Source organism: Lepisma saccharinum, chromosome 16 (genome assembly GCF_977018435.1).
Source record: "Lepisma saccharinum chromosome 16, izLepSacc3.1, whole genome shotgun sequence".
Classification (NCBI taxonomy): domain Eukaryota; kingdom Metazoa; phylum Arthropoda; class Insecta; order Zygentoma; family Lepismatidae; genus Lepisma; species Lepisma saccharinum.
In genome coordinates this window covers 2,224,803-2,242,738 of record NC_139244.1, presented here as the reverse complement: position 1 = coordinate 2,242,738, position 17,936 = coordinate 2,224,803, and the positions used below count along the sequence as shown (strand labels likewise).

At 37.7% G+C, this 17,936-nt stretch overlaps 1 protein-coding gene across 15 annotated transcripts in view; it reads right to left on the bottom strand.

Moving 5' to 3' along the window:
* Positions 1 to 17,936, bottom strand: part of Msp300 (Muscle-specific protein 300 kDa) — a 609,326-nt gene that overhangs the window by 17,166 nt on the left and 574,224 nt on the right. For all 15 annotated transcript variants that reach the window (XM_083137559.1, XM_083137560.1, XM_083137558.1 and 12 more), the window contains 11 exons: positions 17,584 to 17,901; positions 16,150 to 16,470; positions 14,188 to 14,405; positions 12,381 to 12,672; positions 11,420 to 11,554; positions 10,347 to 10,492; positions 8,458 to 8,656; positions 5,145 to 5,465; positions 4,038 to 4,238; positions 2,428 to 2,685; positions 1,207 to 1,391 (listed from right to left, as the gene is read on the bottom strand). In XM_083137559.1, coding sequence (XP_082993685.1) covers positions 1,207 to 1,391; positions 2,428 to 2,685; positions 4,038 to 4,238; positions 5,145 to 5,465; positions 8,458 to 8,656; positions 10,347 to 10,492; positions 11,420 to 11,554; positions 12,381 to 12,672; positions 14,188 to 14,405; positions 16,150 to 16,470; positions 17,584 to 17,901 — 2,594 coding nt within the window. The remainder of the gene's footprint in view (positions 1 to 1,206; positions 1,392 to 2,427; positions 2,686 to 4,037; positions 4,239 to 5,144; positions 5,466 to 8,457; positions 8,657 to 10,346; positions 10,493 to 11,419; positions 11,555 to 12,380; positions 12,673 to 14,187; positions 14,406 to 16,149; positions 16,471 to 17,583; positions 17,902 to 17,936) is intronic.

Genomic DNA, 17,936 nt, shown 5'->3' with positions numbered 1-17,936 from the left:
ACACTAAAGTTGCTGATCTTAAAAACACACCGTTTCTACCCTCTATCAGAACTAAACTAATTTTAGGAAGACCCTGATAGAAGATAGATACATGTAAATTGTCTTTAAATCTTAATAAACTGTCTTGGTCAGCAACTAGTGAATTCAAACAGGTGTTGTTGGGTTAACATCCCAGTTAGATTGTAGTTTTTGTCCAACACTGAGAACTGACTCCCCTTCAGGGGCTATTATGAAGAGACCAAACTGAGGGGGGATATTTATATGTGGTGGTGATTGGGGAAGAAGCCTGTGATTGACATTACGATCCTTTGGATTACTTTTGTTTCAGAGAACTATGAACTTTGACATCTCTGCTAAGGTTCATTTGTCCCGCTGGCCAATTAACCATAATGGACATGAACAGATGAGCTCAGCCACAGTTTGAACATACGTCTCCAAAACAAAATGAATCCAATCAATGGAGTATCCAGGTGGGCCAATAACATGCCTGCTTCCGAAACACCACAGCTCAACATCCCCACCCTGTTTGGTCTTGTCATAATATTCTCTGAAAGTCCAGTCATGTTGAGCCTGAACGAACTATAATATTACTTCTTGGGTTAGCCAAGAAAACCTGTTTGAGATATCAACGTAAAATCATTATTAGAGCTATTAATTTATGCACCTTTCATTACACATTTAGGAGTTATACATAAATATATTTATATTGGATATAAAAGGCTTGAAAACTTATATTTATAATATGAAAAAACTGCATATTAATTCACTTATCATTAAAAAGTAGACATAATATGCACATCCACTGACATCAATATCGTATTTAAAACTTGCATAAGCATTGTTGTACAAAATAACGCAATGACTAGCCATGTAAGTTTGTACATGTCCTGACAATATTGTATTAGAGCTTGAGAAAGTTTAGGGAAATTAGAACAAAGCCCTCATTAAAAACAAAGCCATTTTTATTGTATTATTTTGTAACATTGAGCCATGGATTAATTATATTTGATGAACTGTAGTGTCCATATTATGCTCTTGTATTTAGGAACTGTATTTTAAAGTTATATAGCAATGAGCTTAAGATATAATACTGACAGCAAACCTAGCATTAATAATCTTAAGACACATACAATGTAGCATTACATTAGATTGCATATACTTATATTTGTAAACCAAAAAACAACAAATGAGAGTGTAAGTACATACCTGAGCTCCCTGTACCGCTGCTCACGAGACCTGGCAGCATTGACTAGCTCCTCGAAACGAATGACTAGCTCCCGAATGTCGGAGGTTCTGGCCTGCTCTTCTGACACGTTGCACTCGTCCAGCAACAAGGTGCTAAGGTGCTTCACTAGTTCCATGGAAGACTGGCAAGTTGCTATTCGTTTGGCCTGCAAACAGAGATTCGTTATACACACAGGATGCTCTGGGAAACAGATCAAATGATGCAGTCTTGAATTCCAACCATACAAAGTGTGTTATCTGCACAAGTTTGGACAGTGAACAACCAAGTAATGGTATGTGAATAGTTCGCCCACTATTTTCCTCAAATATGAGGCTCATGATTTTAAACATAAATACCAATAATTCAGGGAACAAACAATCATACAATGAAAACAGCATTGGACAACTTGCCTACTGTTACTTTGGGGCTGATTGTAAGACAAACTTGTAGAGAATGAACACATCAGGTACAAAAATTTGTTTATTAAGAAACATTTTTAAAAGTGAAATAATTGAAAAGTAATATGTATGAGAAAGATAAATAACTTATTTTAGTAATTTGGACTACAGACAAATTTCTAATTAACGATAATCAGTTTTATCTATATAAATAATTTATTGGTTTGCATGTAAGAACTACAGAGCACACCGTAATGCTTCTTATTTTAAAATCTGCAGACAAACTAATATAATGATTCATAGAGTCATGTAGCATTGTAGCTGTACCAAATTACCACAGGTGGTTGTTTCTTAGTAATGTTTCAGTAACAAATCCTAGTTCTCCTTCCAGAAATATTTTGTCCAATGTAGTACTATCAATAGTTCTACAGGCTACCTGCTAACATAACTAGTTTGCTGCATAGTTGAATGACAAAAGCAATCATACAGTACAAATTACAAACAATGTTGATAACATGAAAGAAATAAATGGCAAAAATGTTGCATGAAGATTATTTTGTTTTTGGGAAGTTTTGTATTGTCTTGAGAGGGTAGAGAGTTGATCTGTAACTTTTGGTAGCAGTTTCTTTATATGTTTCTGGAATTAATAAATGGAAGAAAAATAGAAATTGTAATTTTTTAAAAGCTGTAATTAAGTTCCATTCATTTTAGAAAACCAGAAAAGTATAAATATAAATATCAGAGTGGAAACAGATTTCTTTGTTGACAGAGCAAGGGAGCTGTTTAGGACTTATGAACTCTTACCAAAATGTCTGGTGCACGATCCACGTTCATCCCCGGAGGCGTTGGACTTCTCACAGCATTCTCCAGTGAGTCTAAATTCATGCGCCACTCATCGATCGCTGTGTCGAGCTCCAACAAGTATCCTTCTCTCGACGTTAGCCTTGTCAGAGCAGGGCCACTTCTCAGGGTGTCCACTTGCACGGCTGTGTCCTGCTCAAACCGAAGCGTTTCAACCTGGACACACTCGTCAACTTCCCTGCCCCTGGTTTCTGGTCTTCCCTACAAGAACAATTACAATGTTTAAAAATGTAATGTTGATCAACAAATGTTCAAATTGCACCAAATTTAATATATATATATATATATATATAATGGATAAAAGCAAGGAGGGCCAAAAGTGCTAAGTAAAAATCAAAGAAGATATATATATATATAAAGTATACGCATGACTTATTGAAATGAAGAGTTACATTGTTCCTTCTATGGCATTATTACATTTCTTTGTCTACTTGATATTTGCACCCAATCTAGTTTATAGTTTATTGATGTCATACAGTGCTCTGTCTGAAAGGTATTTTTTGATTAACTGCATTTTTTAATTTAAGGGAGTGGTGTTTTTTAGCCAAGGGGAAGGTTGTTGTGGAATTTTACGCCTGCAGAATGGGGTGATATATCTGTCAGAGTTAATCTGTTAGTCTGGATATGGAAGTTTTGTCTTTGTCTTATATTATGTCCACGAATTTAGTTTCTAAACTGTGTCTGCATTAAGTACATAGAGAATGTATTTATAAACATACAACGAGTATAAAGTCATAATTTTGTTTTCGCGAAAGGCAATTCTGCATGTCGATCTGGATGGAATTTTGCATACAAGTCTAACAGCACCAGTGTGAACACTCTTTTGGTATGTACGTGAGCTGCTCCACCCCAAGCTCCATACCCTAGTTAAAAACTAGGGCTCCTGCATAGCCACATGGTTAGTGCTCTCGCCTTTGGTGGGAGTGTTCCTGGGTTCGATTCCCGGTGGGAGTCCCGTAAATTTCAGCATTCACCCAGCATCGTGAGGACATTTGGAGAGTGCAGCGATAGCACTCTATGAGCTACCACGTCACCCAACTAAATCTGCTCTAACAGGCCTTGGCCCTTACCAAGGCTGTTGAGCACAAACCACCTCAAACAGGAAAACACGAGACCACAGAGGATTGTACTGGCTGTGGGTACAGACACAAACAGAGCCTTGGCCTTCAACAAGCAGTTACTGAGTGTACTATGTGGAAGTGAGGTTGACTTCTGGATGCCTGACCATATCCCTTACACCCCTCAAACATTGGTCAATGTACTAATGGTCTGAAGAGGTGTTCGCGACTTACCAGCCAGGTTGAAATGGTGTTAGTTTCCAACGTTTTGATCAGATACATTCAGGGAATCTTCTTTGAAGATGAGAGCAACATATGCGCTTGAAACATTGGAAGCCAACGCAGATTTAACCTGGCTGGTAACCAGAGAACACTTGTCTGAATCACGTCATCAGGAAAGCTATAATTCCTATTCACTAATGGTCTTTCATATTCATGCACCACCACCTTCCTTCAGTCTAAACAGATATTAATGGTCATAAAAAGGACGCCAACCTGTCTCCTTATCTCCTCGAGGCAGCTGGCCTTCAGTTCCGCAAGTCTGTTCCAGATATCATTCCAGAGGATCTGGTACTCGTCTATCATCTCCTCAATGACTGGCACGTCCTCTGGCTCGCTCCTCTGCATCACGTGCAGCCCCAAGTTGTTCGCATTCACCACGGTTTCGTTGTGGGACTCCAGCTGGACTTCCAGTTTCTGGAAATTCAGACAAACAAGTTGTCAAGATTCTGTTGATTGTGCAATAAAGTAACATATGGAAAATTAAATACCGTGAAACCCAGATTGTTACATTTCCTCACGTAAGTTTTTCTACCTTCGTCTCCTGAAAAACAAAATGGAGGTTTCATTGTACTTCACAGCTACACACAAACCACCTAATGGAGTCTTCACTGACAAACATGCAAAATGCATCAACATTGTAGCACTAAATACAGTGTCAATTACAAAAATGCATAATTTTCATTCATTTGTGCTAGAATTATGCACTAGAAGTACACTTCCTGACTAAATATTTATTCTGAGTTTTTGTTATAAGTCCGCTTTATGCACAGATAGGCTAATCAAGACTGAACCCATAGTTTAAAGTGGGATCAAAATCGCTACCTGCCACTACTGGGTATCAACCTTGGAACAACTTCTTTACAAGGTGACAACGTTACCGCTGCAGCATTGGGTACATACAAAAAAAAAACTTGTTGCCAGGTCTTGAAATTAAATATGTGAATATGGAAAGCAACAAAAAATGCATAATTCATAATTTCCATTTTCCACATATTTTAATTTAAAATTTTATCTGTCCACTTTCACCAACTAAGGAAGAACACCGGTGCAATCAACTTCACAGTTAAAAAATGCCAGGCTCTCCCCAATGGCATATTAGTACAGCTATCATCTTCTAATTAAGGAGTCCAGAGTTTGATCCCCTGTGGAGGCACATAGTGGTTCAAGACTAAATTTTAAGTTGAGTTACAATTACCCTATCTCTGGATAAAGAGGACTAAAACTTTTGACAAATAAACTTTGCAAAAATACCCAGGCATGTGTATGAACTATCTGAACAAAAATGCATTACTTATATTTAATATTCAATTATTTACTGACCTCCAACTCCTGCAGACGTTCTTCTACACCAGAGTCTGTCAAGTGTTCCAACTCCGTTAATCGTACATCAATCTGTGTCAGCGTCATTAAAGATGACTCATGTGCAGAGAGGAAGTCGCAGTGCAGATGCAGCGAGTGTTTCAGTCTTTGTAGCAACACGTTTGACCTCCTCGACAGTGTGTTCCATCGTACCAATGTCGCTCGCACGATGGAATTCAGCTCTTGTAGATTCTCACAGCCACCTTCCTTCACAAGCTTCGAGTAGGACTGATCAAGGATTTCTAATGCTCTCTGATGACCTGATAATTCTCTAAGGACAGCCTGTAAAGAAGAGATACAATAAAGGTTAAGAAAATAAAAAGTTTCTTCATGAAATATTCACATCCACTTTTTAAAATTTATAGGATTCTTGCTGGGAAAGCTATTGGTAAGAGACCTGTAGGAAGGGCAAGACAAAGGTAGAGGAATAACATTGAGAAAAATTGGTAAAAAGATTAGATTGTTCTTGCCCAGGATAGGGACAGATGGAAGGCTCGTGTTGCTGCAGCCATAAACCTTTGGGTTCAACAAGGCTAGAGAGTTAGTTACTTTTTAAAGTACCAAAGGCCCTTATTTGTTTTACAAAATAAGCAATGAAGGGAAATTTGTCTCTCTTATGTAGCAATGTAGGCTAACTTTTAACGTTAATTTCTGACATTGTGAAGGCGATTTTTGCCTGAACAAAGATACTGGCAAATCTAATAAAGAAATGGAAGTATCATTATGTGCCAAAGTGTTGATTTTTTTAAACAATAGTTTGGAGTTTGTTCCTTCTGTGATAATGTGCTATATGCTGTTGCTACAGTATGTAACATTCTTATTCGTACACATGGATTTTCAAAGAAAATGCTTTAATATCTGAAAGGAAATACACTCTTTTGAAATTGCTTCTTTACAATTCAATAACTAATATCATTAGGAACATAAAATTTTACCCAAATTCTGTATAACCAATTACAATAATAAATTAAATGAAACTGAAAGAGAAACCTGCCATTTTTTGTACAAATTTTCTATTCGTACACTTAATAATATAAAAGAAAAAAGTATATTCAGAGCAAATTGACTGACAATTCTAATACTTTGATGCATATCCTTTGACTTTAATTACTGCTTGATACCTGTTCTTCATAGAATTGAGCAGTTTCAGACATGTTTCAGAGCTTATTTAATTCCACTCTGCTTGCACAACAGTTTTCAACTCTTGTTTGGACTTGACGCCTGCTTTCTGGACTCTCCTCTTCAAAATTGCCCATAAATGCTCAATGGGATTTAAGTCTGGACATTGAGCTGGTGTTTGTAGTAGTTTGGGAACATTCCATATTAGCCAAGTCATGTTAACTCGCACCTTATGCTTACTGTCCTTGTCTTGTTGGAATCTGTAGTTAGGCGGTATGTCCATTTTTTGGGCACTCTGCTTTACATTGTTCTTCAATATGTCCAAATAGACATATGCATCCATGATACCATCAATAAACTGGGACATACAGCCCCAAATCATTAATGACCCACCACCGTGTTTAACTGTTGGAACTGTGTTAATGTGATCATTGTCTATTTGATTTTCTCCAGACCCTATTTATCCCATCTGACCCGTATATATTAATCTTGGACTCATCTGACCAGATGACACTATCCTAAAATTCCTGGTCCTTGTGGATGTGCTCTTTCGTGAATGAAAGTCTATTCTTGCGATTCACCTTATTTACATACGGCCTCTTTTGTGGTATTCTGCCATGATATCCATGCTTCCACAAGGCACGTCTGACAGTTTGATCAGACATCATCTTGCCAGCAACATTTTCTACTAACGGTCATAACTGAGGAACACTTAGTCGGGGGGTTTCTCGCACTCTTTTTAAAATAAAGAGTTCATCAAGTTTATTCAACCATCTCTCTTTTGGTTTTCTCGGCACATTTTGTGTTGAACCTTCCTCTCTAAATTTGTTTACTATGTATTGAATTGTGGAGTGTGATTTATTGACTTTGTCCAATTTTTCTTAACGAATAACCTACAAGGGCCAAATTTATAATAACATCCTTCAGATCGGAACTAAGTTTCTTCACCTTGCCCATTTTGAACATGCTGATAGACGATAGGCCTACAACAATACCTACGCCAGCATTCCGCTTGACGGGGAGCGTGTCTGCATGTTCAAACTTGTTACGAAGTTGCAAACTGCACGAAATCGCACCAATAGCGGTGGTGCTGTATGCGAGGAAGACTGAAACTCTTGCCTGTATGAATAACAATGTTGCATGAAACAGTGTGTTTCTCTCTTTTCACACACATTATATGCTGTTTATACACTTTGAACATACATTTTTATTGACATATGTATGGAATCACATGAAAATTATTAATTTACTAGTAGATATGACATTTTTTCCTCGGAAATTCTATGTGTACGAATAACAATGTTACATACTGTATATCGAGAGGCAGAAAGAAATAAGGAGTTGAAGTACTTTCTTATCTGTTCAAATGGCTTGTTATGTTTTATTCATTCGTGTCCACTGCCACTGGCTACAGAAATTAACAGAACATAAAAGCAGACTTGCATCGCTAAGTGATACTTCAACTCTTTATCTATTTACCATCTCATTTCCCCTGAAACGTGAAAGAAGTATTAAGTGCATGGTAGTGAAACATCAAGAAAATTAAAATCAATCGTGGAAGGAGCATAATCAAATTATTGAATGAATGAATTAAAAGTTTTGGGCACATCACCAATTCAGGCCATTTTGTACCCTTCTATGTATACAGAGAAATATCCCCTTATCTAAAATTCAGACTAAAAAAATAATTAAATTATGATTTCACTTAACATTTTTTTTTGACAAAGTAAATGTTCCAAGGTTACTTCTGGCAATTTAGTAATACGTACTTTGCATTCTTTGCCTATTATTTATTTATTTATGAGGACAGATGATTAAGACAAAATTGATGAAGGTACACCCACAAAACACTCGCACAGGCAGGCACTCAACCATTCACGAGTTGAGCACCTCAATGCTCTCGCCCACCAAGGCAGACAGATGATGAATGTTAATCTTGATAAAATATTAACATGCAACATTAGTAACAATTTCAAATGCATGAAATTAGCCACTGTTATGCAGATGTGCAAAATAATCTCTATTCGTAAGTATAACCGATGCTGATTTTAGATCCTACCTTTTGTATCAACAATGTTTCCGTGAAATAACAATATTGCACTATGAATAAGAAGTGTTCCTACATAACTGCAAAAAGTTACACGAATGACTTTACCTCAGCCTTGGGGATCTGAGCTTCTATGTTTTCCCTCGTAACAAGATCCGCACTGGCGTTGATTTCCCTCAGGACTTCCTCCTGGCCCCTCAACCAGTCCTCTTGGTCACGGCACAACCGGAAGACTTCCTGTAGGAGTGACCACACGTGTAGCATCTTTTTCTTCCTTTCCGTAGACATTATACAAACTTTATTCCACCTGAAATACAACAGTAGAGCAAGTCTATTAGTTAAACAATCATTTTGATTGATTGATTGATTGATTGATTTAAAATTGTTGGATCCATGGGCACTTTACGCCATTTTACACTCTTATATGGGGAAGATCCCCTTATCTAAAACCCTTACCTTGAAATATAAGAGGGGGTAAACCCCTTGATAACTATCAATTTGACACTGTAAATGTAAAAAAACATTCAGCTGTATGTCAACAGACTTGAAGAGATTATTAGCTTCATATTCAGTTGATAATTTACGACAAAACCCTGGAGGGAGTATCTTGGCAGTGGGGTTCATATGCAAGATAGTTGCTCTCATTTAACCTGCAGAAATGCAGTTTTTGGGGCATACAGTATGGCATCACCCTCGTATACATACATGACCTTAAAAGCTTAAATATTCAGTTTCTCTTTCAAAGCTGAAACCCATTGCAGTCAGTCATGATTGGTTCATTGAACCACTCATACTTGTGGAGGAACGTTTGTAATTTTATATTGGATCGATAGAATATTTGTTATTGGTATGGATAAATTTTATATCAGAACCATATTGGTGTTAACGAAAGTTCCATACTGTTCCATTCCTACTATAAATAAAAGTATATTCCATAGTTTTTATTATGAAGGTCAATATGTAGAGGAGCATTATAATATAAATCTATATTATTTTGGTTTACTTATGTACCAAATAAATTGTGAACTGATCAGAGGAATATTTGTTATTGGATATCCAAACTTTATTGGTATTGGCAAAAATCTTGTACTAGTTCATCCCTACTACAAATACACAATATTCTACACTTCTTTATTATACAGGTCAATATTTAGAGTGTTATAATATAATTGAATTGAATTGAATTAAAATTTTTGGGTGCACCCTTCAATGTATTCGGGGAAATATCCCCTTAACTAAAACTTTGACTTAAGGGATTAAAACAAGGGGTGTAAAAAGAACCTTGGGAAAAATTAAAAGTGCAAGGTTGTAAAAAGATCTGCACAAAACAAACATAACACATTAAAAAGTCAGAAGGTAATAAAAACTTCCTCACAGATGGTGGAAAAGACCATCTCTTTGCAAAAAAACTAAAAACGTTTGATAAAACACTGTTGTCATCACCCAACAAGGATGACGAACAGCTGGGAATATTAAAAGTCTCTGAGGATAGCAAAGTCGGCACATTCAATGACAATATGCCGAAGACTTAAAAATAACATTAGAAACACGACACACCGGAGCATCCAGCCCTTTCAGCAAGTGACCATGCATCACGATGGCTGTGTCCTATTCGCAGGCGTGTAAGAATAACTTCTCGGCGAGAGGGACGGGACGAGGAACGCCAAGCACATATGGTGGGCTTGATAGCATGAAGCTTGTTCCCTGCTTCCTTATTCCAGTCGGCCTGCCAAGTGTCAAGAAGGAAACAACGAGGCAAATTCTGCAGGTCGCTGGATGGCAAGAGGTGGACGAGAACGTCGCCATCTGCTTCAGCAGACTTGGCGGTAGCATCAGCTGCTTCATTTCCCTGGATGCCAGTTATAATATAAATGTTTTTTTGGTTTACTTCTTACCAAACAAATGGTCAATTCATGAAAGTAATGATGGAACATTTATGCTTTATCCACAATTCTAACCTAAACCCCATGCAAATAATCAGCAATACACCAACATACCTCTTTTCCAGTGATTCCATGGCTATCTGGATGGACTCTGTATCCACAGGTGCCTTGCATGCCTCACAGTTGCTCAGTAGGAGTTCACACAGATTCAGTACATCTCCAATGTTGCTGCTCTGCTCCTCTATCATCTTCTGAAGCTCCTACGAAAATAAAACAAATTTATGAAGGCTGTTTGTATCGATGCCAAAGTGCAAGATCATTACTGGTCTGGTATCATACCAGTTCTTTGGGAAGATACTTCACTTGCAGTTACTTTTTTAACAAAGTACCTCAGTTCTAGTTGAAGTTACTCATTTTGAAATACAAATCAAAGTTGCTTAAACAGTCACCTCATTCTTCGTAAGATAGAACTTAAAGCATAACAAGTTTCACAGTTGATTCCACATACGTATACAGTAATCAAGTGCTTGCACATCTTTAATAGTTACTACCTTGCGCATGTAAATTATTAGAATACTACATAAAATTATAAAACTAGGAACAGGCCAGATTAATCTATCAGTATTGGCCAGTGGCGGAAATTGGGTGGGGGGGGACAAGGTGCCAAAACTGGGGGGCAAAGGCATTACATTTCCCTTCGTAGATAAGATTTAGCAAAGTGAGGGGGCAAAAGTGGAGAAAACTGGGGGCAACTGCCCCCTCACTCCCCTAATCGCCATCACTGGTATTGGCCAATGAAGGCATATCGGTTTTCTCTTGGTAAAATTACAGATATATCTATACATAGCATGTAACCTGTGTTACTTTTGTTGCATTGTCACCATTTTTATGAATATAAACATGTAACTCACATGCCCTAGTTATGCAGAGCAGATGTCTTACTTTCATTTTACCCTATTACAGTCACTAGTTAGAAACATTAAGAAGGTTCATGCACTTTTTCATGTTCTTAAGCAACATTTGCAATTTTACATTGGATTTGTAGAATATCAAGAAAAATGCATAACAAAACCAGATTTAGAATAATCCAAATGATCAAAATTCACAAAGCACATATGCAAATATATAATATAAAGAAAGCATTTATTGAGCGTACATGCTAAAGTAATAGTTTCATACACAATTACCTCATGTTTGTGTAACAAATTATCAAAATTTTCCTTTGTGCAACCAGAGAAGGACAACGGAGTGATGAGTTGGGTCTCCACTTGATGAAGCCACGCTCGCAGCTCTGCTATCCGAATTTCAAGCTGAGACATATTCTGCAATTTGGAAAGTACAAAAATTAATGTCTCGACAGTCAAATTTCAGTGTTGTTGCGTGTTACCATCAACTAAAAATTCCTTCAATTGTCAGATCAATATATACTCACCTCTCACTACTTTCATGTAATATTTTTTTTAGTTTTCCTTACATACTTGTGTATGTTGGTAACGGATGTTGTTTGGAATTTGTGTGTTCATATGTGTGTGTGTATACACTCTCACACACTCTCTCTCTAGATTAGATCTGATCTGATACAACTTTGAACCTACACCCAAACCAGTATTCTTACTAATTCCCACTGATTCTTGAAAATTCTACAATTAAAAGCTGTTCAAAGTATTGATTAATATTCCACTCCAATTATAAGCATTCATTTACATGAGTTTTGCTTTAAAATATTCAAAAAGTACATCATAATATTAAAATATCTGTTGTGTAATGAAACACCACAGTTTTTCACACAATATTGGTGCTAAATCAATGATTTGGATTGGATTGATTTATTTTATTTTACTTCGCATTTTGTGCCTCTTTGCTAATTTGCGAAGATGGGGATGAGTGACGAAATAATGAAATTGATGAATGGACATTCACAAACAACCATGATCGAGCGGGCTTCAACCCCGGGACCCTTGCAAAATCAATGAAAACGTTGAATTTCGCTTAACTTCAAGAACAATCAGAATCCACGAAAGTGTTGTCCAAAATTTTTGTGGACCATGTGAACGATCAAAATGCTGGAAAGTATTGGCTCAGCTCTCACACACACACGTGCATTTTTAGTTGATGATAATTCTGATTACTCATACAGCATTTCCTTACCTGCAAGATTTCCTGCAGTTTGTTGGCCCTGGCCTTCTTCAGTTGCTGCAGATGATTCCACTTCTCCTGAACCATTTTCAGCTTCACCTCCACCTCAGTCTTGTGGTTGTCGTCGCTTGCCACGATCAGCTCCGTACCAGTCTGTATCAACCAATTCACCTCCCTCTCTTTCAACGCTACCTCCTCATGCACTTCGGTCTCCAGCCGCCTGATCACCTCCTCCGTGTCCATTGGTCCACTCTGCTCCATGCGACACTCCACGTCGGCCGCCCACACGAGGAAGCGCGATTGCCTGAAACATCATTTCCACATGCTTCAGTTCCTTAATTTCTGTGCATTAATCTTTTAATGTAACAATGAATTTTTAGTGTTATCCAATTACAAGAATGAATTATTAGGGTAAGTCAATATCAGTATCAGCATAATGTTCTTGTAGATTGTATTCAGTCATGGGTTGCGCACACAGAGGGTAGTGAAAGTTCTTGGAAAATTCCAATTGTTTTGTCTCAGCACCAGCAGCATTTACCATGGTGAGAATGATTTTGATTTGATTTGCTTTATTTTACTTCCTTTTCTGCCACTTTAGGCTAATCAGGGAAGATGGGAATGAGTAATGATAACATGAGATGGATGAAGGTCAATCGCAAACACACATGGACAGCACAACACAAGTCTGCCGGCCATGGGTCTGCAAAATGCAGTCCAGGGTGTACTATAGGGAAGTCAGTTGACATCTGGGCATCTTGAGAAAGGGTCACCTCTTATACCCCTGGCGAGAATAGATGTGGAAATTTAAGACAGATAGAATATTACGTTTAACAGGTCTTACGAAAAGGCTGCATGTTTGAATGGCACAAGCGGTTGCTTAAGGGGTAAGGTGTCTGAATACAACCCAAGGTTTTGGTGGTGTCTACTGCTAGCAATGTGGATCACGTCAGAAAATGACTACACGATGACTGTTGTCCCACTAAAGGCATGTTAAACAAGAAATATGGATGATTTCTGGGCATCTGTAAAAAGGTTCTTATTGCATGAGAATGCAAGACCGTGGGAATGAAAGACCACATATTGCTCTGTCAGTACAATCTAAACTACAACCATTTCACACGTTCTCCAACAATTCACAATTTCATTCACTTTAATAAGATTTACTACTCTAACAAATGGGGTAGGCTAATTGGCAGCTGTACAAATCAACAAGGGCATATTTATTTATGTTTGGGGAATAAAAGATGTGGTTAGATGTAAGGAAGTTCCTAACTTTCTCTGTGAAACTTGATCTATTAATTTCGGTGGCCTCTGCCACCTCCCACTTCGGAACTCATTGCTTCACTGCTGGACTGGCTTCATTCATTCTGATACATTTCACGCAATTATGTACTTTCCACTTGATCTGAACATTGACAGCAGCTAGGTACATCAACATTTGGCTCTCACTACCGCAAAACTTAAACCCAGCGCATACAGTAGATGAAACAGGCTACACTAGGGCTCCTAGCATGACAGGAACTGGAAGCCAGCCCAGCAGTGAAGCAACAAGTTCCCAAGCAGATGGTGGCACAGGCCACCGAAATTAATAGAACCTCTACAAGTAAGTTTCGTGGTAGAAATGAGTAATTGATGGATATATTGATCCGTAAAGAACGAAAAATGCATTGGCCATCCTCAAGTTCTCAATTTTAACTCTCGTAAGGATTACACAAACAGCTAGACCAAAGAGGCAAGCTCAATTGAACTTCCAAATAAAACCGGTGAAAATTGTCATGAAAAACAAAATGAACAATGGGCAAAATCTTAAATATCTTACCTTTTATCAAACATCATTTGCAAACCGAGCTTCTCCTCCAACTGATGGCAGAGGAGGGCAAGCTGATGATCCAGGTCTCCTTGCTGCTGGAACAGGATCCACACTCGCTGGCTGATGGTCTTCATGTCCATTGGGCTCACGCACTCCTTCAGTTGCTCCTGTGTCACTCCTAGGTCGTCAAGGTTCGGCATGACTTCTATGAGCTTTGTTCTTAGTCTCTGCAAACGCAATAAGAGAAAGTTTGCAAGAAAAAGAGATCGAAATGGATAACATTACAGGGAGAAAGGGAGAGAAAGAATAATTAGCCTTTCTATTTGTTCAAACTATTCTTAAAATATGCCAATTAATAAAAAAAAAACTGCTTCAACAAAAATAGGTATTCCACAAGGGGTCACAGTTCGATTGATTTCATTTATTTTACTTCGCTTTTCTGCTCCCATTGGCTAATTGCAAAGATGAAGATGAAATGTATGAAGGGCAATCACAAACATGCAAGTAGAGCAAACAGCACGAACCACACAGAGGATTATACTGGGCACGGGCACAGATGCCAGAGCCTTGTTAGTCTGCCAAATTCATTTCAGGGTGTGATTGGCATTTGGGTGCCTTCAGAAAGGATAGCCCTTATACCCTAATACTAGCCAGGGCATGGGTGTTCTTTGCTGGTGTCCATCAGTTTAATCATATCATCACTCATTCTCATCTTCCTGATTAACCAAAAGTAGCATAAAAACAAAGTAAAATAAATCAATCAAAAATAGGTAGTAATTACCTGGTATTGCTGGCATCTAAAATTGCCAGACTTTTTTAAAAATATTTTTCTAACCAACCTTACTTTTTTGTTCATTGTCTATATTTGCATAAACTGATACATTTAACATATAAAGCACTTCTGGATAATTACATTTATTTTTGTAAAGAAAAATAAGTCGAACATTTTCATGTTTTTCTCCAAAATAATATGTTAACACTACAAAAGCAACGCAGTCTTCAAAAAAATATTGTTTATGACATTACAATAATTGTTATTTCATTGCCTATCCTCTATTTCTGTCAATGTTGAGTAACCATGGTGAATCATCTACAGGGGTGACACTCAAAACATGAACCTCGATTTTACGTTTCTCAGGGAAGTAAGCTTTAAAAAAAAAAATTAAACTGTAAAATTGAGGAAAATTTTATGAAATTTTGCTATGTTGGGACCATTAAGATTGAATGTGTAAATGGGAAAATGTAAAATCCATGAATGAATTAAAAGTTTTGGAGGTGCGACGGCACTTAAGGCCATTTTGCACTCTTCAATTTATTCGGGGAAATATCCCTTTATCTAAAATTCTGACTTAAGAGATTAAAACAATGGGTGCAAAAAGTCCCTTGGGGAAAAAATAAAAGTGCAAGGTTGTAAGAAGACCTACACAAGACAAACACAACACATTAAAAAGTCAGAAATAAACAAAGCTTCCTCAGAGACTGTGGAAGAGACCAGCTCTTCGCAAAAATCTAAAAACATTTTATCGAACACTATTGTCATCACCCAACAGGGAAAAATCCAGAACATAAAATTGGGATTCCACTGAACTGAGTAGTACCACTACCAACATGCTTGTTTTGACTAGGAATACACGCGAAAACGGCACTCAGCATCTCCCGTGCCAGTCTTGCCTCAACCGCCGAACTATTTGCATCACAGATAGTGAGAAAATCTGCAGTATTGCAGCGGAACTATATTCTGCTAGTACGTTTCGGTCTATATATGTGAAAAGTTGCTGCAAACTAAACCTGTTGCGGGGCTTAGTTTCGATTATAGATGAATGACAGACACTGGGAAGCATTGCTAGTACATCACCACATCCTCAATAACTTTAAAATCATTATATTGTATCCATGAACACAAGAAACTATGGGTTCATATCTTTTGAGCAGCACACCCATGGATAAATAAGGGTTGAAACTAAAACTTACCCTGAGATTCTCCAAAGCAGACTGCATTTCCTGATGGGACGAGGGCGACAGTTTCGACATAGCCACGTGTATATCATGGAAGACAGTTTGAACGTGCAGCACCTGCTCTTCGTAAGTCTTTTGAAGGTTGGTGACTCTGTCCAGGAAGTCCTTCCAGGTCTCTAAGCCAGCCTGAAGGTTGGATATCCTCTGGACTATTGCCGCATGCTCCATCCTGATGGAACTGGCCAGAGCATCGTCGCAGAACTGAAGCAGGACTTCCTGCTGTTTCTGAAGCTCTTCTGCCTGAGTCTCTCCAGTTGGCACCTTGTCTAACAAGCTCTGAAAAACAATTATGCATGATACAATCTGTCAGTTTACCACATATCTGCGATAATGTAGAGAGTAGTATTTGGAAATTTACTTTTAAAAAGTAACCAGTAACAGTTGCATGACTCTCAATCTACTGTTACTGTTACTCTTATTTTGAGAAGTAACCGTTACAGTTAGCATTTCCCCCTTAGTTAAAGGTTTGCAAAAAACACTTTTTGTACATATGAAATAATATATGGTTATTTTAAGTAGTTTTCATTTTATTGTATCTTTGCTTGAGAAAGTTCTGGGAAACCTAAATGAAACATCACAGGAAAAATAAAATAAAAAACACTTAAAATAATCACACATTATTTTGCATCATTCCTTCAAAAGTAACCAAGTTTCTTTTTCATTCACTCCAGATAAAGTAACTAAATTACATCTAAAATCCTTACAGGAGAGTTAAAAAGGGTGTAGAAAGCCCCTTGGGAATGGTTAAAAGTGTAGATTATAAACACAAACACTACACATTAAAAAGGAAAGGATGTGCTAAAAAACTTCCTCAGAGATCGCGGAAAATGCCTGCTCTTCTCACAAAGCTAAAAATGTTAGTTGAAATACAGTCACCATCTCCTAGCATGGTACAAATCACAGGGAAGGTTAAAACCGAAGTAAATAAAAATTGAGAATCTACAACTAGCATAACATGTTTCATGCATATACTACAAGCACCAGTTGCAATATGAAATTAAAATATAGCTGTGAGAAGATTCAAATTGATGTTAAATATTCTTCCATACAAAAACAAAGAAAAGTAACTCTAAAAGTAACCATACATTTTGATGCACACTACTTGAGGAGAAAAAACTTGCAGTTACTCATTTAAAAATTAACTAACTTTCAGTTAGAATTACTTGCAAAACCGGAAATAACTCTTTTAACTTAACAGAAAAAATGGTTATATAAAAACTAAATTAATTAAACTTAAAAATATCACAACTGTATTTATTTACTTATTTATCAAATACCATAAAACTTGTACACACATTTTTATTCCCCGCCCTCACCTCAAAATAACCATGAATGTAAATGTAAAAAGAGTAAATTCACCGGAAGCACTCTTCCGAAACCTTTACCAACCTGTATCCTTTGCAAGACCTTGGGGACCCTTCGGATGAGGATGTACCGAAGCTGCAGCTTCTGCTTCTCCTTCTCGATGTCCTTCAGCCACGACAGCAACTTCATCTGGTCCACTCTGTACTTGTCCCAGTCAGCCAGCCTCTCCCGCACCTGGGCATGCCTCTCCATGATGCGTGCGAGGGTCTCGTTGTGGAGGTTGGTCAGGGAGTTGAACTGCTCCACCACGCTCAGCTCCAGACCCCCTTCCTTCAGCTCCTCCGTCTCTTCCTTCTTCGACAGCAACACAGACTGCTGACTCGTCAACAGGTTCTGGTGTACCTATGGACAACCAACCGATCAGTACAATTGAAATT